This window comes from Apteryx mantelli, chromosome 18 (assembly GCF_036417845.1).
Source record: "Apteryx mantelli isolate bAptMan1 chromosome 18, bAptMan1.hap1, whole genome shotgun sequence".
Classification (NCBI taxonomy): Eukaryota; Metazoa; Chordata; class Aves; order Apterygiformes; family Apterygidae; genus Apteryx; species Apteryx mantelli.
Window position 1 is genome coordinate 18,834,784 of NC_089995.1, and position 27,147 is coordinate 18,861,930.

The window sequence follows — 27,147 nt, forward strand, 5'->3', positions numbered from 1 at the left end:
ATGGGTGATGCCCCAGAAGCACAGCCGGGGCCGGCTGCTCGGGGGGGCTCTGCCTTGGGAACCCCCGCTGCGGACATGGGGTGCGTGTGATGCATGGTGGGGCTGTTTGGGTGCTGGGTGGGGGAGAAGGGAAGGGCACCCCTCGCCTCCCCGTGACCCTCCCATGAGATGGCAGGCTGCCCCCCCCCCGGGCATGCCAGCGTCACCAGCCCCTCTGCACCTTCCCTGCTGGGGCGGTGGCAGCTCACTGCAGCCTGCAGGCTCACCCCGCACCGGGACCCTCCCTGCCACAGCGTCCCCCCCCCCCTTGGCCACCTGGCTGTCGCAGGCAAGTCAGACTGCACCTCGCACTGCAGAGAGAGATGTTTATTAATGAACGGGGACCTAGAAAGTTTTCAAGCAAAATGGCTTAAGGCTCTGCTTTAGTGAGGTCTGGCCAGGTTAAACATTTATCTCCTGCCTTTTAGAGGTTGTGCCCTGGGGTCGGTGGGAATAGGATGCAACTCACTCCTAAAGCTACTGTGCTTGCTCGGGGCTTGTGCTTGGCTGGCCTGGGCTGCACCTTCGCGCGGTGGGAGCCAGCACACCGGAGTTAATGGTTATGTACCTGTGTGTCCCTGCTCTGCGGTCACCTCAGCTCTGGAAACCTGCTGCTGGTGGAAAAATTGTACTAAGGAGAGAGCAAGCTCTACCATGCCGTGGACCTCCTGCAGCCTGCGCAGCAGCGCTGAAGTGCTACCAGCCACTTCAGCAGCGATGTGGGCGCCGATACCGTGGCAGGAAAAGCCCCATCTGTCGCGCTGCCCAGAGCGAGAGCCCGCAGTAACCCAGCGCACTGTCCTCTGCCCTTTTACCAGTCCCTGAATAAGCCAGCGCCAGCTGATTAACCCCACAGCGGTCTGCAGAGCACAGCAGCACAAATAAATCCCTCCCGCGATAGATGAAAGCCGGGCAGAAGACGACATGCTCGAACCCACAGAGAAGGAATAAGTGGGCTGAGGACTCGAGTTCCCAGCTCGTGGGCTCGCTGTGGCTCTCCTGGACGGCACGGCCCCTCCTGATCGGTAGCGTTGCTGCTCCTTAGTCTTTACCAGGCTGTTAGGCGATTCTGGCTACTCTCCCCTCGGCCGGGATCACTTCAGACAAGCAGGGATGCAGGAGAACGTCCTCTTCACCCGCAGCAGAAAGGGAGCTGTGCTCTTGATGTCTCTGGCTCTTGGTATCAGTCCCTGCAGAGCTCCCTCTGTTCTGGCTGGTCCTCCCCTCTCTGCGGGCAGCAGGGCCTTTATTTCCTCCTCGTCATTGAAAGGGATTGCCCCATACCTCTGCTTCAGGTACCTGCGCACCTGGGAAAGAAGGGAGGAGCAAACCGATGTGCCTGTCAAAGCGCAAGGCCAAACCTGAACCTGGGATGCACAAGCTTTTATTTGCCTCCCTAAGAGGGGTCTCCCAACCTCCCCCTGACTGTGGTGATGATGAACCACATCTCCAGGTGGTGCAAGCCTGTAACTCCGCTCGGTCAGTGTTGGACCCTGACTTGCACAAGCTGAGGAAGCCTGGCTCGGCAAACGCAAGGAGCCACCTCGTGCCCAGCTGGCAATGTCCAAGAGAGCTGGTGCTGGGGGTCTAGGCAAGACTCCACTCCTGGAGTGGACAGTAGCACAAGCCAGGGGTGCTGGGAGCAACCTGGTCCTCCTTGGACTTTGCCCTTGCTCCAAGAGGCCTGTGAGCAGGCACTGGCCACCGAGGAAGTGCAAGAGGCCAGCAGGGCTGCAGGGGTGGCAGAGGCAGGGTCCCCCTCGCGCGCCCACCTTCCGGGCTGCACCGTGGCCAAACTCATCCAGCTGCTGTCTGAAGCCAGGGTTGGGGTTGGCAATGGGTCGAACCGTTTTGATGGCCTCGAGCACCTCCTGGCAGCTCAGCTCTGTGACGGCCATAACGTAGGCGACCACGATAGTAGTGCTCCGGGAGATCCCTGCAAGACTGGCAAGCGGAAGAGAGCAAAGCCGTTGCCTGAAGCGCACCCTCCGCGCTGCTGCCCTGACCCCCACGCTCACCCCTTCCTCCTCCCCTTCTGCTCCAGCTATTTCAGTTCCTCTTCTCAGAGAACTTGCTCTCTGGGAGGCCAAAGCCCTTCCAAGGTCCTCTTGATCGGTGCCTATAAATACATCCTTCTCCCCAGGGGAAGTGAAAGCATCGGCCGCTGGCTGGATCCCTGCCCCTAAACTGTTCTCTTCCCACTCGCTTGGCTGAAGCAAAAAGCTGCCCTGTCTCCAGGGCAAAGGGTTCTCTGGCCCAAAAAGGGATCCTTAAATCCTGCTCAGTTTGAGGCACGAGCCACAGCCGATCCCCACCGTGGCTCCTGAGCGGATTCGTTTACAAGGGGGCCCTCTGGGGCACGCTCGCTTTGACTGGGGACCTGCAGCCGAAGCAGGGGGGTTCTGGAGGCTGCACCTCTTCTCTGGGCCTCGTTGTGCTGCCCTAGGGAATACGCGGCATCGGGCTCGGGGAAAGGAGTTTTACCAGTGGACGAGGCAGTTCCCTCCACGCAGGCGACACTGGTGGATAAAACCGATGCATTCCTTGAAGTGCTTCTTGCTATCAGGAAAAATAAAACAGAGTAAGGACCGTGGGCTGGGGCACAGGGCTCTTGCAAAGGGCCCGCGGCTGGCGCAGCCCTGAGCGCCTGAGGACAAAGCACTGAGGTCAACTGCTGCTTTACAGCCGCCACGACCAGCTGCGGGGCCCGAGCGGCTCTGCGCTCTGGCTTCCCCAGGGAAGGCCAACGGGGCAGCGTGCTCTGCCGCGGACTGGACACAGCTAGGGCGAGGGTGGCAAGGGCTGCACGGCAGGGCCCGGTGGTGACCGGGGTGTACGGGAGGGGGTTGGCTACTCCCACGGCTGCCCGCACCAGCGCTCTCGGCCGGCTGTGTCTCCTCTGCCTGCCCTGCTCCTCGCCCTCGGGGCAGCCCCCGGGGGCTCTCGGGGTGGGATGCTCCCTCCTGCTTTGGGCCAGCGCTGCGGAGGGGCTGCCCGCGGCCGCTGAGGAGCTGGAGGCGGCGCCTCAAAGTCTCGGGAGCGCTGCGAGTCCTCCCTGCTCATCCCCCTGCAAAGGCCTGCTCTGCCCTGTGCTCCAGAGCCGTGCGGGAACGCGCCGGCCGGCCGTGGGGGGGTACTCACATGTTGGCCTCAGGCGTGTCTGGCAGAGGGATACGGAGGTAGGTGATTTCCTGAAAGGCACAAAAGGAACAGGACAAGCTGGGAGCTTGGGAGCTGCGGTCCGGCTGTCCTGGTCTCGGGCAGCGCACAGCTGGCCTAGCAGCGCTCTCGTTTAGGCTCCCTCCTGGCCCCCAGCGCTCCCCCCGGGGCTTCGTTCTCACAAGTGCGACCGCTCTCTGCACTGAGGCTGGCAGGGTCCACGGAGACGTGTCTGCTGTCTCCCCTGGGCACGCGCGTCAGGGAGGGCAATAGGTGAACAGAGAGCTCGTGGGAGGGGGTGGAAAAACAAGACCAAGCTGAGGATCTGGAAACCGTTTCTAGCCAGGATTCAAGGCCAGGTTATATTTACAAGAAGGCCGGTTTCCCAGAGCAGAGGGGCTGCCCGGCTCCTCCGGGAGTGCCGACGGGGGAGTGGGGAGAGGTGTGCACGCTCGCTGCGGGGATGCTCTGGAAGGGAGACGTTGCAGAGTGGAAGGAGCTGCCGAAATCTGCACGGCGATGTCAGGGGCAGGGGACCCTACCTGCAGCAAGGGCTGCGGAGATTCATGGATTGAAACAATGTGGGTGATCTTGTTCCGACTGAGCTGCTCCAGGTCTTTGGCATCTAAAGAAGGATACGACTAGATTTCAGCACATACTTATTTCTTACCCTTCTCTTCCCACCAGTAGGTCTGCTGCTCTCCTGCAGACAAACAAGCACGCAGAGCTTCGCTCCAGAGAAACAGCTGCATTCTGCGCCACCCCGTGTGCATCTACGCACTTGGTAGGGGAGCAGACACAGGCAAATACGCAAATGCATCCTGGAAATCTGGGAACGCAAATCCACATGATACCAAAACAGAGACCTACTCCCTCCAAAGGCACTTGACCTTGCTGCTTGCGCTCAAGATGAAAATTCGCATCTGCATAGAAAAACGTACTCATTTGCAAGCAGACATGTTTGCGCTTGCTTCTACTTGTTCCCCTGCTTACAAAGGAAAGAATACGCTCTCCGCCTGCACCGCTCCCATGCAAACATAATAGATAGTGATGTGAATTATTGCAGCCTAAATGATTTGCTTTATCTTATGAACTACAGAAGGGGAGCTGCAGCCTTCCATGTCAACTCTGAATTTGGTTTAATCTGTTTGAGTTCCTTTTTAATATCTGGGGTACCTGCAGAAAACCACCACGCTGCAATTTGCCGCACTTTGCATTATCCTCTCTGAAACTGCATGTATGGAAATCAGGTATGCACAACTTCCTGGAGAAACACCCTACTTTTCACTAATGCTTCAGCCTCCTCTGGTTGTGATTCTGGTCACCGGACTAGCACAAAAGTTGTTATGCTGGGAGGGGAGTGTGTTCATTTTGCTGGCTAAGCAGCTTTGTAGCCGTTCTCCTTTTATGACATTACCAGCTGATATTGCACAAGCTGCTAGAGATGACTACTAATATTTTCTCATCTCATAGCTTTGGGTCTCTAAACTTCCAAGTGTATAAAAACTTGGCTTGTGAATCTAAACCATGATGTGCTAATGGCATGACATGAATATTTAATAACAGCGAGTCTCAAGAGCCACGCTTCACATTAGAGTTCACGTATCGTGTGCCTCTGTACGGAGGAGAGAGGGAGGTGGCAAGGGGAACGGAGATCCACCCCTCCGTCCATGGACCTGTTCATCACCCATCACCTTTCCGCCCGTGTCTGACAGGCAGAATGACGGTAATTAGAGTGACATGGTTGTAAAGGCTTACTACAGCTGGGAAGTGCTTTCAGCCGAAGCAAATGTCTCTGTGAACTGTCAGAGCTTCATTTACCAGGCCTTAAATCTCTGTCATCAGCCTGCGTTTCTTGGTAGGGCAACGCTTCCATGGCATCAGTCCAAGACCAAATGCAGTCACCTACCTGCAATAACCTTCGTGACTAACCTGGGGTCCGGGTGTCCTGGCTGCCCCTCGTGGGAAGCGCTCCCAAACATGAAGCCAGAAGCAGCTTCCCCCAGGCCAAACTCAGGAAAAATCCCTGTGTGCGCTAAGGAGCAAGGAGGGTGCTGTGGCCAGGGCTATCACCAGCCACGGCTACGGATGCTATTTTCAATGACATCTTTTTAGCAACTGATGCCAGTGGGTTTTTTTTAAAGTTCTCAGCACTCACAGCAGGAATCAAACCGTCAAAGAACTGTTTTGGGAGGCAGGAACTCTGGTAAATGCTGTTTTTTCTTGGCAGATGCTAGTACTTAGTCACGAATTGTCCTTGACAATGAAAACCCATTAAAATAGAGAATTGGCAGAAGAAGGGGTGACTCAAAAGCTCTCTCCTAGAACAGGAGGTGTGTGCAGCATCCATCCCCGCTTGCCCAGGTGCTGTCCCACGTGTTTGTTGGTGGCTGAACCTGGGCTCATCGCCTCCCAGGCTTGCCTGCACTTGCTGCCTCGCTCAGCGGGAGCTCAGGCGGCTGCGGCGAGGGCTTCCTGAGCCCAGCCAGCGGCTCCCCTGCTTCAGTCACTTGTCACATCAGATACGTGTCCCACCGAACCCTTCCCGGCAGGGCTGTGGCCTTGCTCAGCCTCTACCATCTGCATTTTCTGCGATCTCAGGAATTAGGGAAGCCATTAGAAAGAAACAAGAAAATCAGAGTGAAGGCAGAGAACTGCTGCCTTGCGTTTCCCTCCCAATGGCTCTGCTCATGGTCGCTCAGCCGCTCTCCTGCTGTCATCGACACAAACCCTGCCTGGCCGGCGCAGAAGCAGCGTTTCGTGGGATGCTCGATGCCGTTTGCCCGCTGCTGCAGCGTGTGGCGTGAGCAACCCCCCCTCACCTGCGACTGGGGGGACAGGCAGGGAGATTGCAATGCCTTGACAGCGTGCTGCGTGGTTTGCACCCACGTGGTTTGTGGTATTGGGACATTCAGCCAGGAAAATCGGTCACTGCATTGTGTGCAATTAAGAAACTTCATTACAGGATGATGTGACCTCATCACACCCTGAATTAGCACCAAGTCTTTGCTGTTTCTGAGCAAACTGCCTAAAAACCCAGCACCTGCATCTGTTTAGGCCTGGCCTGCTGCTACTTCCTCCTCGGGTGCTTCCAGCAGGGCCTGGAGGAGGGGGAAGGACAGCCCAGCCCAGCCGGGTGGAGGCTGGCGGAGGCAGGGGAAGGCTCTCCTGCAGGAGGAGCTGGTCCCTCGCTGCCGGCCAAAGGGACGTCCCGAGAGCTGCTGGAGTGAACCAGGACGACGGGGCTGGAGAGCGCTTTCTATCCGTGAACTAGCAGAGGGAGAATTGCTCCCACGTGCCCCCAGAAAAGCCCTGGGCCTTCCCGAACTGGGAAGCCCTGGAGAAGCTGGGTGCCTGCGGCTGGTCCCTGCGTGCAGCCCACCTGGAAGCACAGGCAGGGGGAGCATGGAGGGAGGGGTGGAAGGAGCTCCCTCGCAGCAGGGGACCGCGCGGTCGGGGCAAACTTAGCTTCCCGGCTGAAGGACTCCTGTCCAGGCGCGTGGCTCTGCTTACCGATGAAGTTTCCAAGGTAAAGACCAGGGAGGATCTGCAGGACGCAAAGAAGAGTTTCAGTTTGTGAGCAGCCACTTCATGCACTCGCACCCCGTGCGTTCGTACCCCCCCCTCCCTGGAAGCAGCAACCTGCCAGCGCTCCAGCACGGGGCAGAGCTTCACAGAGACCAGAATTAAACGTACAAAGGAAACCGCCAGCGTTCACCGCTCGCTTTTCCCTTCCTGAATGCCGGCGCAGCCTCACCTGCGCGAGCCGGCAGAGCTTTGCTGCGGTAAGTGCCTGCGCCTGGTGCGCTGAGCGAGCTCCCCCGCCGCATCCTGCACGCCCCCGAGCCCGTTTCCGGCACGTGAAGGCTCGCGGCCCCGCCGCTTCAGGTGTCGGGGCAGCACGGATGCTCCGGTACGCCTCGACGTGACGTGCAAAGCCCCAAAGTACCCAGGGCTGCCGCTGGCGGGACTCAGCGGCCGCTCAGCCTGGGCGGCAAGTGCCGCGGGAAGCCTGCCATGGCTTTTTTATTGCTCCGCTTCTTTGTTTATCATCAATAACTTGTTTGATGGTAATTTTTATCCAAGATCTCCAGGCTGAGTATGCCTCAGTACAGCCTTGGACTATACCCATGACCCACGGCACTACTGCTTTTTATGGATAGGGAAACAACAGGCACAGAGAAGTTAAAGGACTCGAGCAGGGACAACCTCAGTCGGCACCGGCAGAGCCCAGGAGGCACCGAGCCGTCCCTTCCTCGCAGCTCTGCATCCCGCTCCCCTCCGTTCTGCTCCGCCTGGAGCCCCTTCCTGGTGGGCTGGGGAGGATGATCTCGCACCCTGCATCTTAGCTTTATTTCCCTCATGATATTCCACTTCTCGTGATGAAAACATAACTGCTTTACAGTGTTAAGCCCTGGTTAATAGCACTCTCGATGACAGGAGCAAGATGCCTTACATCCATTTTTACCCTTAACTATTTTTATGTTTTCCATTTCTCTCATCTTGGATGATGAAAATTAATAGTCGGCTTCACACTTGTTTACAGTCGATTTCACTATCGGCTTCTCCCTGCTTTAATGTTTGGCAGGGAATCGTACAAGAAGAAATTATTTTTACAGAAACAGTTGTTCTTGCACTTATCTTGCTGCCCACATTTGAAAATATTTCTACTGGTCTAACAGTTTTAAGAGCCTTTTTTATGACTTTTGAAATTTTAGATCAATTTTGTACTGACAGGGTGCCTTTAATAGAATAACCCTCAGCTGCTGAACTGAAAAGGAGATGCTGCAAGATGCCCATTTAGCAAGGACAGCTCCCGAGGGGAGGCTGCGGAGCCACGGATAACGGCACATCCCCATCACCGGAGACGTGCCGGTCTCTTGCTCGCTGGATAAAATGGGGTATTAGAGCTCCATCTAAGACACTGGAAAGCTCCTCACCCCGCAAGGAGCGGCTATGGTTGCGGGGGGTGCTAAAGACCGGGAGATGGAGGTTTTTGCAGAAAGAAGCCGTCTCTAGCCGGCATCACCGAGCGATGCTCTGAGCACCGCACAGCCCCGGGGAGCGCGGCGGGGCCAGAGGCCACGGGGCAGCTCCGGGCTCGGCCGCTCTCCCGGCGTCCGTGCGGGACCTTGCTCCTTTAGCCCAGAGGCGGTGGGAAGGTTTCCCGCGGCTCCTGCGCAGGGTCCCCGCCTGCTTCTCCTGCCGGTAGGTAAAACAAGCTTCTCCGACAGAAAAGCTCTGCGCGGCTTTGGCCGTGAGCCGGGAGGGCTCCGCGGAAGGTGGAAAGGCCGCGCGGCAGGCGCGTCTCCCCTCCCGAGCGCTGCGGCAGGCCGCTCTCGGAGCGACGGCGCCCCGGCCCTTCTCTTTACCTTACTCATGCCGTTCCCCATGGCCCGCGGCCGGAGCGCCGGGGAGCAGGTGACCTCGGCGCGGCCGTCCTCCGCGTCCCCAGGCGAAGCCGCAGTCCCCGCGCCGGACGCTCGGCCGTAGGGTTTCCGTCATGAAGAGGTGATTTACTCCTTCGGGATCGCTGCCCTTTGCAGGGGTGGGGGGGGAGCTGGATAGGGGCTTCTTTCACGGAGCGCCGGAGCCAGTCTGGGCGCAGCAGCCGTGCCTCTCCCGGGACGGGATAAATCCGTGCCGGCAGCTCCTGCGGCAGCCGCCTGCCTCCCGCCGGGGGAGGCTGCTCCGGCGCCGCCTGACACCGGCCGCCGCCTGGGCCGGAGCGGAGAAACTCCACCTACGAGCAGCAATCATGTGGGAGCGCCGGAGCCGAACAAAGCGCCAGTGTGGGGAACAAGCCCCTTTGTGCGGCTCCCTCGAGGGAGGGCCGGGGGCCGCTCCGGCGCTCCGTGCCCACCTGCCGCGGCGCGGGAATCGGGTGGCTCCGGGCAGGTCCCGCCGGCGAGGCGAGGCGCGCGCACGTGTGGAAATATCGGCTCGCAAAGGTTTTTGGAAAAAAGTCACATTTTGTTGCCTCAAGCTTTCCTGCTTCTCTTTCCAACCTGCCCCCTCCTCGCCACCCCGCTACCCCTGGCACCGTGCTGGGGCGAAGTCCGGGCCCCTCGCCCGAGCGCCGGGGGATTTGAGGCCCCTTCGCGCTTCAAACGAGCCGCCGCGTCGCGCGGACGGGTCGGGCTTGGCCCCGCGGCCCTCCGTGAAGGGACCCCGAGCTCTGTCCCGCCGCTCGGTTTCGGGAAGGGCAAGTCTCGGGGTGAAATCCCCGCCAGCTCTTGGGACAGACCGGGGCGGTTTGGGGCTTTGGCCTGCCGAGGCCGGGCCCCGCGGTGCAGGCAGCGCCGCGTCGGGTCGGGTCGGGCCAGGCCGCGGCAGCGCACAGTCCGCCAGGGCTTTGCCCAAAGTCGCCGTTTTGCCTGGTTCTCGCTCTCCTTTTTGGGGTAATTTCACAGCACCGGCCTGCGCGAGCGAAGGGGACGGGTCACCCGCCTCCCGCCGGCAGCGAAAGGGAGGCAGAGAGCTGCACACAGGCAACGCGCCCCGGGGGGTGTCGCGGGGGGGTGACCGGGCCCGGGGGTGTCACGGGAGGTGTCGTGGAGGTGACCAGGCCCGGTGGGACCGAGCCCGGGGGTCCCAGGCCGGTCGGCGGCCCCTACCCGCGGGCGCCCCCTGCTGCGCGGCGGCGGCCCCCCGTGCTGCCATGGGGACGGCGCCTCCCCCCCCGTGTTGCCATAGGGACGGCGTGGGGGGGGCCCGGTCGCCATGGGGACGACGCGGCACCCACCCCCCGTGTTGCCATGGGGGCGGCGCGGGGCCCCCCGGTCGCCATGGGGACGGCGCGGCCCACCCCCCCCGTGTTGCCATGGGGACGGCGCGGCCCCACCCCTCCCCGGTTGCCATGGGGGCGGCGCGCCCCGCCCCTCCCCGGTTGCCATGGGGGCGGCGCGGGCCGGCAGCGCCATGGCGAGGCGGCAGGTGAGGGGGTCCCGGCCGCGCTCCCCCGGCCCGGCCCGGCCCCGCTGCCGCCGGCCTCGCCGCCGGCCTCCCGCTTCTCTCCCCGCAGAGCGCCGGTCCCCGAGCCCCGCCCGGCGGCCCGCGGCCCAGGGAGCGGCGAGCAGCGGCGGGGGGGCAGCGCGGCGCGGCCGGGCCCGGCCCCCCCCCACCCCCGCCGCCGCCTCCCCGCGGCTGCGTCCGCTTCAAGTGCGGCCCGGGCGTCGCCGTCCGCGACGTGCTGAGCCGCCGGCGCGGCTGGCTGCCGGCCCAGGGGTAAGCGCCGCCCGGGGCCAGGCCAGGCCCAGGTTGGGCCTAGTGCTGGGGAAACCGGGCCTTTACCTTCGAAAAGGGGGGGAAACGCCCCAAACGCGGCGGCCGTGGCGGCTTTTCCCTCGCGTGCCCCCCCTGCGGCGGGGGGCAGCGTGGGGCGCGGGCGGTTTCCTCGCGGGGTGTCCTCTGCCCGCAGCGAGGAGGAGTGGGATTTCTACTGGTGCGACGCCGGCCGGCTGCGGGAGCGCTTCGACCCCGCGTACATGGGCGAGCGCGTCCGCGCCTGCCACTTCCGCAACCGCTGCGAGGTGGGAGCCCCGGCGAGCTGGGGCGACGCTCCGGCTGTGCAAGGAGAGGGTTCTTAAGCTGTCAGTAAATTTCCATGGGAAGCGGCTACGGATGGAAATACCTCGTAATGTTTTCCCCCTGCTGCCCGGCAGCTCTGCTGAACCCTCTTTGGAATCTGTCGACATCCCTCTATCTCGGGAGGGAATTTGCCCAGGAATGTGACTTCTCACTTCACTGTATTCCAGGGTTGGTGCATCTCCCTAAGCCCATAACCCCTGCAAATTTGAAAAACAGTTGCAGTAGGGGATCTGGTTAAAACACAGACGCTCCCTTTTACAGGTGAAGTTGAGTTTCCTAATGTAGCAGAGCAGGATCTCCTGCAAATCCAGTGCATTAGAGTGGAGGCACCCATAATACCTCATTTGCCCAAGAGAAGATAACCTGTACTTTAAATACATTTGAGGGTGGCTGCATTGCAGTAGGTCCTCCAAAATGGCTGTATTTGGCAGAGTTTGACTTGTATTCATGGGCAGATTTAGCTGTAACAGCTAAAACTCTTAGTATTTCACAGGTCTGCCCTGCTCCTTTCTTGGGCGTTGCTTCCCCTGTAATAAGGGCAGCTGAGCAGGATGTACATCTGTCCCTGAGCTTTCACGCTTAGCACTGTTAGCAGAAACCAAGACTGACAATGGTTTATAATACCGATCTGTAATCTGTAGTGGTTCAGGAGCTGATGCATTTCCAGCTCAGCTATGGGGGTAACAACTTTCAGGGGAGGTCTGCCTGCAAACTCAAATTAGGCAGGTCCTAACATTTGCTGTCTGTCCTGGAAATTAATATGCTAACTGAACTGAAAGGTAACATAAAAATGGTAAAACATGGGTTGTAAGACCTGCTCTGTTCTAGCTTCCCCATGTTCATACTGAGATGAAAAAGAAGAAATCAAGCATTCTTGTCCACAAAGAAAAAAGCAGTTCTTAATGGCATCCATATAAATGTGTTTTTTTTTTCTCTGCGGAATATGTGGTGCAGTTGATTCCCAGATGTCACCAGAAACATCTCGAGGGCAATTAAAGTGAGAAGAGGGTGGTGCTTCAGAAGATGTGAGCATCTGCTGAGCCTAATCTTACATTTCTTTCTACTCAGCTGACTCGGAAGAACTATCTAGTGAAGAATCTGAAGAGGTTTAGGAAGCAGTTGGAAAGAGAAGCAGGAAAGCTTGAGGCAACAAAATGTGACTTTTTTCCAAAGACCTTTGAAATGCCTTTAGAGTATCACTTGTTTGTGGAAGAATTTCACAAGAATCCTGGCATCACTTGGATTATGAAACCAGTAAGTATGGTGCTGTCCCAGGGAAAGTGAGACAGAGATGAATGGGTGCTTTCAATCTTTGGAGGGAGAGGAAAATATTCAGGAAATCCGCAGGAAGAATTGCACATAGCAAGGTGGCTAGGAGGAGCGATGCTTCTGGCTAGTTTCCTGGTCAATTTATGCTATGAAAGCATTTCATCTTGTGGAACAGTTTATTCCAGCAGTTGAAAAACAGCTCAGTTTATTTGCTGAGCCAAAGTTAACTCAATGGTGAAGACTGAAAGTAATGAATTTTTGTGTGAAGAAATAGACTGTGCTCCCGGGGATTCTTGCTGTGGGGTTATGGCCAAGTTCACGCTCTGAAATCTTTCAGTTCAGCTGCATGTGTGCAAAAAAGCATGTGTGTATGCAAAACAGCTGTTTAATTGGACTTAATAGTTAAGCAACATGCTTGGGCAGTTGCTTAAGATGGAGCTATGAAAATGTCTGTTGGTTTTAAAGAAATCCCTCTATATTATATGGCAGCCCTCGCAAGTCCAGCCAACCTACTAAGCTGACTTTCATCCCGAGAATGTGAAGAGATTACAAGAGACTCCATGAGCAGCCTGAAGTGCAAGTTAGACTGGATTTGGTTGGCATTATCTTCTCTGTGCTTTGCTGTTAGAGACCTGAAGTGTAGCCTCATGTTTCAAATTTCGTTTGTCCCTCAAAACCTATATGTGCTGAATGCAGTAAGTTCCACTTCAGCCAATATCCTGGGAACCAAGGAAAAATTGTGCTTCCTTTCGAAATTACAACAGTACTACATGAAGCTGAGAAATGCCTTGCTGCTGCCAGCTGATTCAAGGCATTTAACATCACAAATATTGTGCTACAGTGCATAATTAAAAATACACCCATCTGTGAGACCTGCAAGAGGACAGTCACTTTGCTTTGCGCAGTAGGTTTGGCAAGGAGGCTAGGACAGGACAATTAGCCTTACTCTGCAAGTCAGGCCTATCGGTAAGGGTATGCTTGTGAGAAGTGAATGGGGGTAATTATGCAGACTAACGTGAATTACAGCCAGGAGGATAGCAGCTAGTGATTATCCAACTCTACAAATGGGAATGTGTTAATTGGCAACAAAAAACCATACATTAAGCTGATTTTGTGCCCACAATCTCAATTAACATTGTAAATAACCAGAACACAGTAAATGAGTAAATGAAAAGACTGTGATTACTGAAATTATAACAAGAACTTAAATAGTTTGTGGCTGACCTCAAAACTCACAGGCGAGTAAAGATAAACTGTGTCACTCCTTCTGTCAGTCCGTGCTCTTGATCAGCCCCATGTCATGATGCATCAGGTTGCCTTTATCCACACTCTGGCCAGGGAAGGTGTAATGCTGAATCCTGGGACTGAAGGTGGCTGGACTTCTTTAGAAGGTACTCTGTGGAGTCTTGCTTCTCTGGTGGTTTATCGGAGCCGCTCTTCAGCCACTTTAAATGTTTAGTACAAACTAGGCTGTCTTCAAGATTGTTCTGCTCTTGTTTGTCATTGTTCTCTGGCATCTTTCATGGCTTTTCTGTTTAATTAGGTTATTTTGTGCATACACAAACTTAAAATGTAACTTCAAAATTCCCAAGAACGTATGTTGCATTACTGACATTTCTGCAAGCATGTGACTTTTTTTGGGGGGGGGGGAGGGGGAATACTATGGAACTTCCTCATAAGCTGTCTGCATGTTCTGCCCATTCCTTCAGGAATACTCCTAGCACTTGTAAATCTGAGCTATTTGCAATAGAGAGCTGTTCGTGGATCCTTAATTCCCCCTTCCCCACCTTAACCTTAAATAAGTAAGTTTGGGTGCAAGTATATGATGAATCAGGTTATGCAGGTCTTCTCTACTGAAATTCTGGGGAACAGCAGGAAAACACGACACTAAAGCAAGTAACTTTGCTCTTCCGTGCTGCAGGTTGGCAGGTCACAAGGTAAAGGAGTTTTTCTGTTCTGAAAACTCAAGGATATCATTGACTGGAAGAAGGTGAGAACTACTCTCTCTCTCCTTTTAGGGGAATGTCCAACTGGCATTTTGTTCTTTTGCTATTATTTCATCCTCTCTTTCTGCTAGTGACTTGTTCTGTCTACTTGTGCCTGTCTCATGCAGTATTTCTTCACAATTCTCCAGGGCAGCAACGAAGTTTCTTACAGTGGCTTTTCCTGAACAGTTGGATACTCTTTCTGGAATTTGTTGTCTTATATGGAAATTGGGCTTCTAGAAAAACCGTGGGTGTTTTTCACCTTCTTTTCATATACAACCCTGAACGAGGAAATTGCCTGTGGTTTCTTTTACAGGATGGGCTCTGCACAGATGATCAGAAAGATGAAACACAAGTAGAGATTTATGTAGCTCAGCGATATATTGAAAATCCATATTTAATAGGAGGTAAGATGCCCATCTAAGGCTACACTTTTCTGGTATGTGGAAAGCAACATCCTAATAGATGATGTTCCTATTGGAAAACAGGATATCATAGATCTGTTTGGTGAACTGTAAGTGACTTATTTTCTCTGAATTGTTTCCGGGCCTAAATGTGGCTGAGAATAATGTGCAGTGTCAGTATCTATAGTGTGGTAGCTTAGTGGTTTGCTAAGAGAAAGCTTCTAAGAATATAGAAGTGACCTGGTGAAGAATCATTAGAACTAGTTCAAGACATAATTGGTTATGACATAACATGTTATGTCGTGAGGGTGGTTGAACACTGGAACAGGTGCCCAGAGGAGTTTCCATCCTTGGAGATGCTCAGTACCCAGCTGGACATGGTCATGGGCAACCTGCACTAGCTGACTCTGCTTTGAGCAGGGGGTTGGACTAGATGATCTCCAGAGGTTCCTTCCAACTATTCTGTGATTTAACCCCCCCCCCCCCACTATTTCTCTTAATCATTGCTTCATTAGTGTGCATGCCCAAGTATTCATCAAAATAATTCAAAGGAATACTAACTTAAATCTTGCATTATTTTTCCAGAAACATAAGTGTATGATCCTCAGTTTGGAGTAATGGTCCGACTGGTGTTTTTAAGATTAGATAAATATTCACACAATTCCTGCTGAAGTAACAAAAAGTGTGAATTATAATCCATTTACTTTTGCATGTGTATTTATAGATAAAATTCTCATTAGGTACTTCTAATATTAGTTGGCAATATCAACTACTGTATTGTATTACATATTTCTGTGTTTCACAGGTCGAAAGTTTGACTTGAGAGTTTATGTTCTAGTGACATCTGTAAGTGCAAAACACCATTACGTAATTGCTATGCCAGAACTGGATTTTCTTGCCTTAATGCTTGGTTGCTCTTTTCCTGTTCTCTCAGTACATCCCGCTGAAGGCCTGGTTATACAGAGATGGATTTGCTCGCTTTTCTAATACACGATTTACTCTGAATAGCATAGATGATCATTGTATCCTACCTATCTGTGTGTGCTATAAAGAGGGGTAAGAAAAGGAATATACCATTTTAATGTTTGATATTGGATGTATCTTGTCACTTCTGATTCCTCCAAACATGTATAGGGTTCTCCTGTCCTGTTGCTGCTGCTGTCATTCTCTCCCTCTCCTATCTTTTTTCATAGGAAGACTGGTCAGCAGATCACTAGAAATGTCAGTATGAAAAATCAGCTAGGACCAATGGTGAAATGTCAGTTCTGGTTTTATTGTTAGTGGTTGAATTTTTGCAGCCTTCCTTCTTCCTTAGCTTCATAGGAAGTCAAATATTTCTACCCAATGAATCATTTTGTTCTTAATTTCTATGTGTCACAGTTGCTACTGTATTGAGTTTGATAGATTTTATTTGATTAACATATCCTCCTAAAAGGTATTGCACCTTAATTTGACAGCTTAAGAGTCAGAAAAATCCATCACTTTTCTCAGTGGTAGTTCGGCAGAGTTCATACTCACTCTGAATGATCAAGAGCCGTTCCAGAGTGGTACAGCAAACATTCTTGGATATAGGCGCGCTGAGGGTTGGAGGCATACTTTTGTGAAGGGCTTCATGCCTGTCATGAGGGACAGTGTTAGCTCAGGGCAGTCATGTATTCTTTTTTTCTAGATATCTGTTTTTCATTACTTCTGACTTTTGTTCTTTTTCCTGTGATTTTTTAGTAAGATGTCATCATGTGGTGTTAAATATAAGATTGTGTGACTGAAGCCTGTGATTACAGACAGGGAGGATAATTTATTGTCATTGGGGCAGAAAAGGATGGTTTAAATTAAAAATTCAGTATTTCCTTGTCTGTTTGTCTTTGATCCTTATCTCCACTTCCTGCCAGATGTTCATCTCACAAATGTTGCTGTGCAGAAGACTGCACCTGATTACGATCTGGAGAAGGTGAGTGAATGTGCGCTGCCCGTAGGCTATTCCCTTGATGCCTGCCATTTGGACTCTTTTGGCAGATGCAGGCAAGCTGACCTCATCGTGCCAGCTGCCGTGCTGTGGATGTGTGCTGCAGCCACTCAAATGTGCTGTCTTGTCTCCAGACACCCATAAATGCGATTTCATTGACAGAAGCTTTAGGAGAGAGAGAGAGTGGGCAAATGCTCTGCTTTAACTGTTGCTTTACAGCTGTCAGCTCATCTATAAGGCTGATCTTTTTGACTTCAAACATAACAACTTTCTGGTTAGTGCTCGTCTGAGATGTAGATATCTTATTGCTTAGCCCTGCACTTCTAAGACCACAGTGGTACAACAAGCTTAATATTTTCACATGCAACTGTCACTCTTAAGCTTCCTGTCTCAAGAGGCAGCAGTTGAAAGAGAGAAAAAAAAATCTTAGATGTCAGATTCTTAGTGAATCTGAGACAAAAGCCAACATTTGATAGTAATAAAGGACTGTGTTGAACTTCCCATTTTATAGGCTGCTCCCTTCTATAATTCTCTCTCGTCTGTATGGAAAGGAGTGTCTCTGCGATACACTGATAGTAGGTGAGATGATTGCTGGTAGGGAACTTCTAATGGGAACCCTAACAATTTTTTTCTAGTGCCACACAATAATCAAGCTCAAAGAGCTTAACTGCACTTTGGGATTAGTGGCCCCTACCTTTTGATGCCTGGCTTTTTACTAAGAATTTTTGCTTGGCTGTAGAGACTGTAGAGTGATGATGATTTTTAGCAGACTGAATGCATTGTCATCTGTTGGGAACAGTTTAGTGTAACTGTTTGGATGTCTCAGGGCTGCAAGTGGATGATTCAGCAGCTCAGACAGTACCTGACTGCCAAGCATGGAGCAGAATTGGTGGAAGTTCTCTTTGCGGATATGGACAACATTTTCATCAAGAGCCTTCAGAGTGTTCAGAACGTGATTATCAGTGACAAACACTGCTTTGAGCTCTATGGATATGACATCTTGATCGATCAGGATCTGAAACCGTAAGGGTGTTAATAAACATACAAGGGGTTACAGTAGCGGGCTGGCTGCTTTCCCTGGGACGTAGGAATGTTTGGGATGCCTCTGTGTCTTGTGGATAGGTGCTCGTAAGCTGGCTTAGAGTCAGCCAGTCCAGGAACCGTAAGTGAAATGTAAAGATGTTTGAACTGTTTTATATGAAGGAAGCTAAAATCTGGAAGCAATACAGCTGGTTTTGCTCAGAGTATCAGGGCTTATTAGCTGAGTGCAGCAACATGTAAATTTGTCCGTACTTCTAGTGTTGTGTTGTGTAAACGTGCTATTTTGGGCAACGTTTTTTCCCCCAGTATCGACATATCACAAGTAGAACAGCAGTTACCAGAAATGGGAGGGTCACCGTGGTCTCTCCTGCTGTTTATGATTCTAGACACAGTATATTACAGCAGCATCCCATGAGCATTGATAAATGTCCAGCCACTGCTATTAGGCTCCTAGCACTAGAACATGACTCCTTTATCTGTGATATGCTGGCCAAAAGGCAGACCAAAACTGAAGGATGTTTTTCTGTTAATAGTGGAGAGAAAAAGAGCTCCACAGGAGTTGAGGATAAAAAACAAAAAAACTTAATTTGACTCTATTTAGTTTTTTTTAAAATACAGCTTTTCTCACTGGCTAAATGAGAACTATGTATCAATTAAAGTTCAGCTGAAAGTCTCAAATTTTCATCCACTACATTTTCAACCCAAGTATTACAACAGCAGGAATCTGAAAATACAACTTACTTGTCATTATCCACGTTGAGAAAAAAACAGAAACAGCAAACAATACTTCAGAACTGACAAGCAAATACGATTGTTATTCTTCCAGCCTTAATCATGTAAAGTGCCATTAGTACTATGGGTAAGGCAATTTCCTTAAGATATGTTTTTATGTTGACAGTGTTTTCTTATGAAGTGTCTTCTCTCAATTTTTACTCTTCTTCCCTTGAAAAATAGAGTAGCTGGCATACCTGTTAAAGCTGTATGTCCTGTCAGCATCAGTCCAATTATTTCATGCAGGGCCCCTGGGGACAGCTTTATTTCAAGTGAGCAAATAAATGCAGCTCAGCTGTGGCCTTGGATGGCCCGAATTCATACAGTCCAGTCTGTTCATAGCCTCAAACCAAATTACCGCTTAGACAGTCAGCACATAAAGAAGCAGAGTAACTTTAGTTGTTCAGGAAACAAACCTAACTACTGAATTGGAATGAAAGTCATTGATGTCATTGTAATTCCCGGATACTGCTATTGCAGTTTGCTGCTTTTACTGGGCTCTCATAGGAGAGTTATTTGACTATTTTTTGCATTGTCTTAGGAAACTTCCCAGGATACATCTGTGTTCCTCCACGAGAAAAGGGTTAATGTTTTTTCTGTGAATTATCCCCAGCATTTACTGTTTCATCTAGACTTTGTTTTTAACTTTTATACTTTTCTGGATGCTAGAGGGATTTTTTCTTTATTACCACTGAGAACAGGAATAGAAACTTTGCAATAAGCTCAGAATGTTCTTTGGCTCAGCATACAGGAATGAGATTTGGGGTTAGATTTCCTATTGCTTCACACTCTTATTCCTGCCTGCTAGCAGTGTAATGATGTTTTTGTAGATGGACTTTTCTGTTAGATGAACCGTTGGCAAAAATGTCCATTTCTCCATAATTTACTGCTCATCTTTTCTCCTTAGCTGGCTTCTTGAGCTAAATGCTTCACCTTCCCTTGCTGCCAGTAGCCAGGAAGACTATGAACTCAAATGTCATCTTCTCAAAGACACACTTCATATTGTGGACATGGAAGGCAGGTAGGCAAGATCTTTATTATCCTCTAACATTTTTTATTAAAGTGCATGAAATGGATGGTCTAGTTCTGTCTTTTCTATGCAACTGATCATAATACTCTAAGCTTTATAACCATTAAGTAATGAATTTCCAAGACCAGCAAAGTAAGCAAGCATACTGCCACTTCAGAGTGGGCAAACAAAGCAACGCAGGGCTGTAAGGGGGACGGAGTTAGTGTTGGAGCTGGGACTTGCACAAGAACTCTTTCAGAGTCTGTTCTGTATCGTGCCTCCCACGCTTACCTCGCTCTTCAAGCTCGGTTCCAAGAAGTGTGCCTTGCATCATTTTGTGATTGACTCTGCAACTGTGCTTATATAAAAAGATGTCCACTGCTTTCAGCTGTTCAGCTTTGTCTCTGATTGACTGGGAGTTTATTCGTGTGCGGACAGATGATTGCCATTACTCAGGTACTTCAGTACATGCATTTAATGTTGTAGGCTGACAGGGAAGGAGAAGCGTGTGGGAGGCTTTGACCTGATATGGAACGATGGGCCTGTCAGCAGAGAGGGAACCCTGGATACACCACTGAATGAGAACTTCATGGCAAATACCCATTTAGGTACTTACTCATCCAGAGCTGGCAGAGTGCCCTACTCAGGTTCTGAGGCTATCTATCTGTGTGTCAGCCAGAAGAGAGCACACGCTTTTCACTTGAGAACAAAAGAAATGGGTATATGTGCTCTTATGTGAAGAGTCCAAAAGGAGCAAATGCTTTCCAAAAGTGGATGTAAGTAATCAGACTGCAGGAGCACTGTTGGAAACAAGTGTATAAATGTAGTGGCAACAGTTTTGTTTATAGGCCTGTACTTTAAGCCACTGCAGACGTCTTCACATGCCAGCTTTGCTTCAAAAACTGCTCCACAGTCATTGTGGTAACTGTTTATTAAGGACTTTTTTGACATTGTGTATTTTACTGATGTGAAGTAGTTCTGGGATTCTTAATTCAAACTTCAGTGAGGCTAAGCATGTATCATAAATTTCTTTTGTAGTACTCAGCTCAGTGTGCCTATAGTCATCTCTGGCTGTAGTTCCAAACTACCAAAGCGGAGTACAGCTTTACCTGAAAGTGGGCAATTATTATCTTATTCCTTTACAGGAATGAAGAATACGGTCACGTATAACTCTCCAGTTAATGCTTTCATTGCAGGCTGCTACAATGACAGGAAGAAACAACTGAAGCAGCTTTTCAGGAGTCTTTGTGCCCAGCAGAAAGTGTAATGCTGACCCAAAGCTTAGGATGTGAGAAATCGCCATGGAAGAATCTCTCTCTCTCTTCCTCATATCATAGTGCAGCAGTTCCCACTTCTTTCTGGACACTTGCTGCTTCAGCACGAGATTGTTGGTCTTGGTTTGTAAGTTTAACTGTTACAGCTCCCAAGCTGGGGAAACTTTAACGAATGAATCCTATCTATTATCTAAACCAACAACAGGAGTGAGCTGAGTTTTAACAATTGTACAGTTAAGTATCTTAGTTATGGGGAGTTGCGGCTGGAGCTAACCCTACAGAAAAAGATTACTTGGTGCTGTTCTAGGCTGCAGGCTGGAGCCGCAGCTTGTTGTGTTGGTCAGGACTAGCAGGAAGGGAATACTGCTTTGTGCGCTAAGTGTGGCTGTGGACATGCCCTGTAGGTGGGAGGAGGACTGAGGGGTTCTTTGGACCAAATATGCTAACTCATCATTTCAGAGCCAAGTGGCTGGAAGAACTTGAATAAGATACTTCATCGTGGGTGACACTAGTGATGCTAGCTTTTTAGCTGCCCTTTTGGGGACATTCACATGGCTTAGTTTTGTACTGTGTAAGGAAATAAAGGAGCTGAACACATTCTGCCAAGCAAAACAAAGCTTCTAAGGCAGGCAGGCATCTGATCCTCCTGCTGCTACTACTATGGAAACATGTCAGATCATAAAACCTGTTGCTGTGATACTGTAAAAATAACCTTGCCATCACATGTTACAGAGACACTTACTGGCTGTACTATACAGGTTATGTAAGAGTGCAGTTATAATACAGGGATTGAACGATGTACTACTGCTCATGTTTAGGAGAGACTTAATTTTCTGAAAAGCTACAGGTGAAACGGTTCAGTTCACAAGTTGAAGTTATTTTTAATCTGTGTATCTGAAACTTAAACCTGTAGTGGATATCTTTGCTTCTTGCAAAGCTACAGAATTTTAAAACTTAAGGTTAGTTGTTTTTTTTATATTAAAAAAAAACAACACACCCTTAGTTCTAAGGAGTCTGAAACAGGATTTTTCTGTCTAAACTCTGCTTAAGTTTCACATATATGTGGAACTGGTCATGGCAATGCAGGGTTGTCTAGAGGATTCACGTGAAGCTGGAAGGCTGGTTAGGGAGTCAGGAAAACAGAGGGGTTCTGTTTAAAGTTCTGCACAGCTGTTCAGAAGCTGCAAAAGGGAACTGAGCAAGCAGAGGGTCAGGTGCAACTTTGCGTTAGGCATGTAAAGTGTGACAGGACTGGTGAACTAGCTAGAGAGCCAGTGAAACAAGTACAACTCCCATGTTTACACTTCTATAAAGATATTTTTAATAGAATTTAAGAAGTTCAGAAAAGAAAGAGCTTGTCAGGACCCAGAAACTTTCCTGTACACAGAAGAAGTCAAACTCACCTTAGTTCACTACTACTTATGTTTAATTTTTCTTAGTCTTATAGTCTTAACTTGTGTTGGGGTAGCAAGTTCAGACTAGGGTAGTACAGAAGATAAATTTTAAAACCTTTGAGGAAACAACTATTGGTTAAATCATTTGCCCTTTTACTACAAGGCAGGCCAAGGATATGTCAAAATTTTTTTTTAAGCATTTTATCCCTTCATCTAGTCCCGAAAGCCTTGTTTTCCCTGTTTTCTTGCCTTCCAACTTGACAGTAGTAAATGTTTTCCCACTGAGACTAAAGGGATGCTGCCTTGTATCCCTCCCTACACATATTTAAAAAGATTCTTGAAGTGTTTTCGATGTATAGTTTTACTTTGTTCTAATACCACAGGCTTACACAACTCTTCCTTTATGCTTTGGACACAGTGTGGATTCACAGTTCCTTCCCTCCTACTCCTGTTCCTGACACTAGAATGAACTAGCTCTGAAGCTAAATCACAGAAGATATTACATAAAAAAAAAAAAAACAGCAAAACCAAAACAAAACATGCACGCTGTTAGGAATGCCCTGTTTCTCAGATTTTAATAATCCCACTTCCACCCTAACAATGGCAGCTTGTCAAATGCCTTGAATGAGCCTGTGTTCTAGCGTTTTCCTCTGCACAGTTCCAGCATCCAATCTTTATCCAGCAAGAAGCAGGAATGGTTTATAATCCAAAGAAATCGCAGTGTTCTGTGTGAGGAGCCAAATGCTTCCCAGTGCCTACCAGGTAAATACTACTTGAGAAAGGTTCCAGGAATACAGAAGTTGTCCTAAAAAAACCCCTGGAGGTTGGCCACCAATATACCAATATGAATTCCACGAGTGACAGCTGAAATATGCCTTGATAAGCAACGCTATTTGCACATGGTCATGGTGGTGCCACTGCCACCTCAGCCTTCCAGTATGCGATTGATTAGTTTCATTTCCTCGGGCGTCATGGGGTTCAGGTTAAATCCTTTCAGCTCAGCTTTACCTGAGAGAAAGCAAGCAGAAAATCAGGGGTTTGCTACAAAAAAAATATTAAGTAGCTCATGTTAAACAGTGCAAGGATTCTAGGGAAGACGGTGATAGCCCTGGAAGGTGATACGGAGTCATCCGGAGTAACTTGAAAGCCTGTCTAGTGTGCTGGGGGATGGCAGCTTGCAACGAGAGCTGCAAAGTCCCACAGCACCGCTCCAACGGGGACGGAATCGGAAAGCGAGGGGAAAGGTGGCTCTGGGAACATGCAGAGCCCCGGAGCAACTCATGCTGTGTAGCATCTGCTCCCGGGTGTTTGCTGAGAGGGTTCAAGAAGGAGGGTCTCTACCTTGAGCCTCAAAGAGACGGTTGACCTTCCCGCGCAGCTCTTTCCGAAGCTTGTTTATTTCCTCATCCAAATGCTCCTGATCTGAGAGAAGGGAGAGAGCGGTGAGGGGCGCTCCGCGGATCACCCGCCAGCACCCCGACTCCTGGCCGCCGCTGGGGACACCGAGGGCTGAAGCCCGAGCATGGGGTGGCAGGAGAGGACTCTTGTGAGCGACATTCTCCTTACAACCTCGAGCGCGCAAACCTGTCGCGCGTTCTCTGCTGCCCACAGAAAAAGCTCACTTCCTACCAAAACGTGCTTCCCTGGGATGCTCCGTCCAGGACAGCAGAACCCAAGGAAGGGCAAGAATCTCTTATTTTTATCTACAGTCGGAAGCTTTTGCGTGCTCCAAAGCCCAGGACGAGGCAGAGCCTTGAACGTACGTAGAGGACGCCCCAGGGGTCCGTCTTACCTTTCTGCATCATCTCCTTAGTCTTCGCTTTCGGCAGCTCGATGAACATGTTTCCGAAGCAGACCATGGCTTCCTCTGCGGGAGAGAAGGCCTTTGCGGCAACGGGATTTCCACCCCCCCCCCCCCCCCCAATAGAAGCTTTTCCTTCGCCCGCGCAGGCCCGAGCAGGCCCGGGGCCGCGGCGGCCTCACCGTCCGCGTCGGGCTCCTTCTGCAGCGCCCGCAGCGCCTCGCGGTTCCGGTTCCGCTTCACGTCCAGGTCCACGATCTGCGGCGGCAACGGCGGGGGGGCAGCGGCGGAGCGGGGGGGTCCCGTCCCGTCCCCCCTCACCCCCACCATCACCCCCGGGAGAGCGGGGGCACCGGGGGGTCCCCGGGGAGCTGGGGGGGGGACGGAAGGGGGCACCGGGGGGCCGGTCCGGGCCGGTCCGTACCTGCTGCCGCGCCGCCAGCACGTCCTCGGCCAGCTCCTCCACCTCGGCCAGGTAGCGCAGCACGAAGGCCGGGTCGCGCGCCATGGCGGCCGCTGCCGGTGTCGCTGTCGCTGTCGCTGTCGGTCCTGATTCCCGGCCGGGCCCGGTCCGCCGCGCTCCCCGCCGGGCGGCAGCTGCGGCCGCGCGCGCAGGTTCCGGGCGGGGACAGGCGCCCCCCGCCGGCCCGGCCGGGCACCGCGCGGCCCGTGTCCCCAACGCGGCCCGTGTCCCCAACGCGGCCCGTGACCCCGGCGCGGCCCGTGACCCCGGCGCGGCCCGCGGCCCAGCCCGTGTCCCCAGCGCCGCTGCAGCTGCCAGCGCCCGGCTGCACAGTGGGGGCGGCCGTCCCCATTCCTGTCCCCATCCTCATCCTCATCCCCATCCCCATCCCCATCCCTCTCCCTATCCCCATTCACATCCTCATCCCCGTCCTCGTCTCCGTCCCCATCCTCATCCCCATCCCTGTCCCCATCCCCACCCCTGTTCTTATCCCCGTCCCTCTCCCTATCCCTGTCCCCATCCACATCTCTGTCCTCGTCCTCATCCCCGTCTTCATCCCCGTCCCTGTCTCCATCCCTCTCCCCGTCCCTGTCCCTATCCCTGTCCCCATCTCTGTTCCTGTCCCCATCCCCATCCCATCCCTGTCCCTGACCCCAACCCTGTCCCTGTCCCCGTCTGGTCCCCATCCCCAACCCCATCCCATCCCATCCCATCCCCATCCCCATCCCATCGGATGCAGCTGTGTCCACACTGCCAGGCCCGAGAGCTCTGGCAGGAGCCGGGGCTGGCGGCAGCCTTGGGCCTTTTGGCGGGGGGACGCTGGGCGCCGAGCCCCTGCCTGGGCCCCGGAGGGGTCACGGCAACATCACCGCCACGCCGTGCCATGCCGGGCCGGGGCTGGCGCCAGCCGTCGCAATGCAGCACGCGCCTGCCCGCCCGCGCCGGCCCTCTGCCCGCTCCCCGTCCTGCCACGGGCCCCTGGCGGCAGCGGAGGCGAGGGCCGGGGCTCCTGCCGGGGCTCCGGGCGGTTGCTGCTTCACTCCGTCCGAGAAGCGCTTTCCCCCACGGAAGCACTCGGGATAATGCTCCGGAGCCCAGCTCAGGGTTGCCGAAGTGAAAGGGCTTCATCAAAGAAACTAATAAGGAAACTTTGAGGAATCTGGCTCATGTTTGTATAGGTCTGTGTAAGGAGCTCCGCAGATCGGGAGCGTTTGGATGAGGAAATGATCAATCTTCGGGAAGAGCTGCGCGGGAAGGTCAGCCGCCCCCTGAAGCTCAAGGCAGAGACCTTCCTTCTTGAACCCTCTCAGCAAACACCCGGGAGCAGATGTTACATGGCACGACTTGCTCCAGGGCTCTGTATGTTCCCAGAGCCACCTTTCCCCTCGCTTTCCGATTCCGTCCCCGTTGGAGCGGCGCTGTGGGACTGTGCAGCTCTCGTTGCAAGCTGCCATCCCCCAGCACACTAGCCAGGCTTTCAAGGGCAAGAGTCGTTTATTTGCAGAGTTGGGCGATTTCGCAACGTTTGAATTCCCTTGAGCAGGACGCGTCTCCCAGTAGCTGGAGGACACGCGGTGAAAGGGAGCAAAGCCGGGTATGGCCCGGGCTGGCGGGTGCCTGCGGGAGCTCGGCCTTGGGCGCCCGCAGCCGCCGGGAACGACCCCGGCCCGTGCCACGTGGCAGCTGAACGCGGAGCTCTGCAGCGCTTCCACCCCTCCTGGGCTGCGGGAAAGGGTCACCGCTCGCTCGTGTGGATTTGCAAGAGCTTTTGGCGAGGTTCGTAACAAGCTGCTGCTGAAACAAAACCGCTCACCCTGGGGTAAAGCAGGAACGTCCTGCCGGGGCTTGAAAGCGAGATAAGCTGTAGGAGACAGGGTCGTAACTGGTGGCGCTTCGCATACAGAAGAAATGCTTAGTCGTGAGAAAGTGTACATGGAACGAATCTCGCATGAGCGCGATGGGTCTGGTGGAGGAGGTGAAAAGTGGGATCGTACTTTCCGATGGCTGAGATCCGTTTCGTTTGTGACAGTGCATGAGGGATTGCGAGAGCCCCGGGGTGACCAGCAGCAGCGGCCGGTGCCGCAGCAGCATGTGACACTGCCCGCGTCCCCTCGCCTGCCCTGGCATCGGTTGCAGGGTTTACTGCCAACATGCATGAGCACCCGATTAATTTACACACGTGCACCCAATGCGTTTGTGCATGAACACCTTTTTAGTTCACCCATGAGCACCCAATAAACTTATGCTCAGCACCCAATTAGCTCGTGCATGGGCGCCCAATTAATTTATTCCTGTGCATCCAGCCAGCCCACACCTGGGCACCCGCTTAGCACCATGCCGGAGCGGGACACCGCCGAGGCCGGTGGGCCACAGGCGCCCCGCGCCGGAGCCGGGGCCGTGCGGAGCCAAGTTTGTGTTAATTGGCAACAAATTAAATTAAGTACAAGCTGCCTCAGTCGAGATTGCTTTGCCCTTGACACTCCCCACGTTTAACTCTGAACACCAGGACCGAACTGGGGGGCCGAAGGAGCAGAGACCGTGCGGGAACCTGGTTGGCACCAGCCCCCGTTTCCCTGCGTTTCGGGTGGAGAACAGAGGGGCTGCGAGGTCCAAAGGCGAGTCCAAAGGGAAAGGTTCCTCCCTTAGCGCCTTCGGCTGCCAGGCTGTGAATTCACCTTGCAGCCAGAAGTAGCAGTTAGTTATTTTTAATGGCAGCAGTGGAAAAAATAAATCTGTGCCCACGGGATTTCAGTTATCCCGTTGCAAACCGAGTTGGTCTAGACTGAGCTGCGGAGTGGCGTTGTTTATCTGAGCGGGTGGGTTTGTCTGCAGGGCTGGAAGGACTTGGGAAACAACCCTCATGTGGGTCTCAGTGCCAGGCCCTGGGGCAACGGTGCCCCGAGCGGGACCCGCTGGGTCGGGGGCCGGGGAGAACAAGGCCGTGCACGATGCGTCCGCACCCAGATCCCCCCCAGCCCCGTTCTC

The 27,147-nt window shown here is 52.5% G+C and overlaps 3 protein-coding genes across 4 annotated transcripts; 1 reads left to right on the plus strand and 2 right to left on the minus strand.

The window, feature by feature from the left end:
• Positions 1–351: 351 nt before the first annotated feature.
• DUSP15 (dual specificity phosphatase 15) lies at positions 352–10,559 on the minus strand. Its single transcript, XM_067307769.1, has 8 exons — positions 10,492–10,559; positions 8,571–8,941; positions 6,712–6,745; positions 3,741–3,823; positions 3,181–3,230; positions 2,524–2,598; positions 1,812–1,983; positions 352–1,346 (listed from the first exon to the last, which is right to left on the minus strand). Exons 2-8 carry the CDS (start codon positions 8,589–8,591, stop codon positions 1,134–1,136), a joined length of 648 nt encoding a protein of 215 aa, XP_067163870.1. The 5' UTR covers positions 8,592–8,941; positions 10,492–10,559; the 3' UTR covers positions 352–1,133.
• On the plus strand, positions 10,120–22,425 carry TTLL9 (tubulin tyrosine ligase like 9). The gene is given in 12 exon segments (XM_067307976.1): positions 10,120–10,134; positions 10,395–10,730; positions 11,857–12,042; positions 13,979–14,047; positions 14,359–14,449; positions 15,252–15,292; positions 15,381–15,468; positions 16,336–16,394; positions 17,236–17,432; positions 19,129–19,242; positions 19,717–19,838; positions 20,427–22,425. Coding segments are annotated over 12 exon segments (1,389 nt in total). The 3' UTR covers positions 20,498–22,425.
• PDRG1 (p53 and DNA damage regulated 1) lies at positions 21,913–24,303 on the minus strand. 2 transcript variants are annotated; one of them, XM_067307770.1, is made up of 5 exons: positions 24,124–24,303; positions 23,882–23,957; positions 23,691–23,765; positions 23,240–23,320; positions 21,913–22,906 (listed from the first exon to the last, which is right to left on the minus strand). In XM_067307770.1, the coding sequence occupies exons 1-5, from the start codon at positions 24,205–24,207 to the stop codon at positions 22,824–22,826; spliced, it is 399 nt and encodes a 132-aa protein (XP_067163871.1). In that variant the 5' UTR covers positions 24,208–24,303; the 3' UTR covers positions 21,913–22,823. The 2 variants fall into 2 exon arrangements, with proteins under 2 accessions (XP_067163871.1, XP_067163872.1); XM_067307771.1 differs by lacking the exon at positions 23,691–23,765.
• Positions 24,304–27,147: the final 2,844 nt, after the last annotated feature.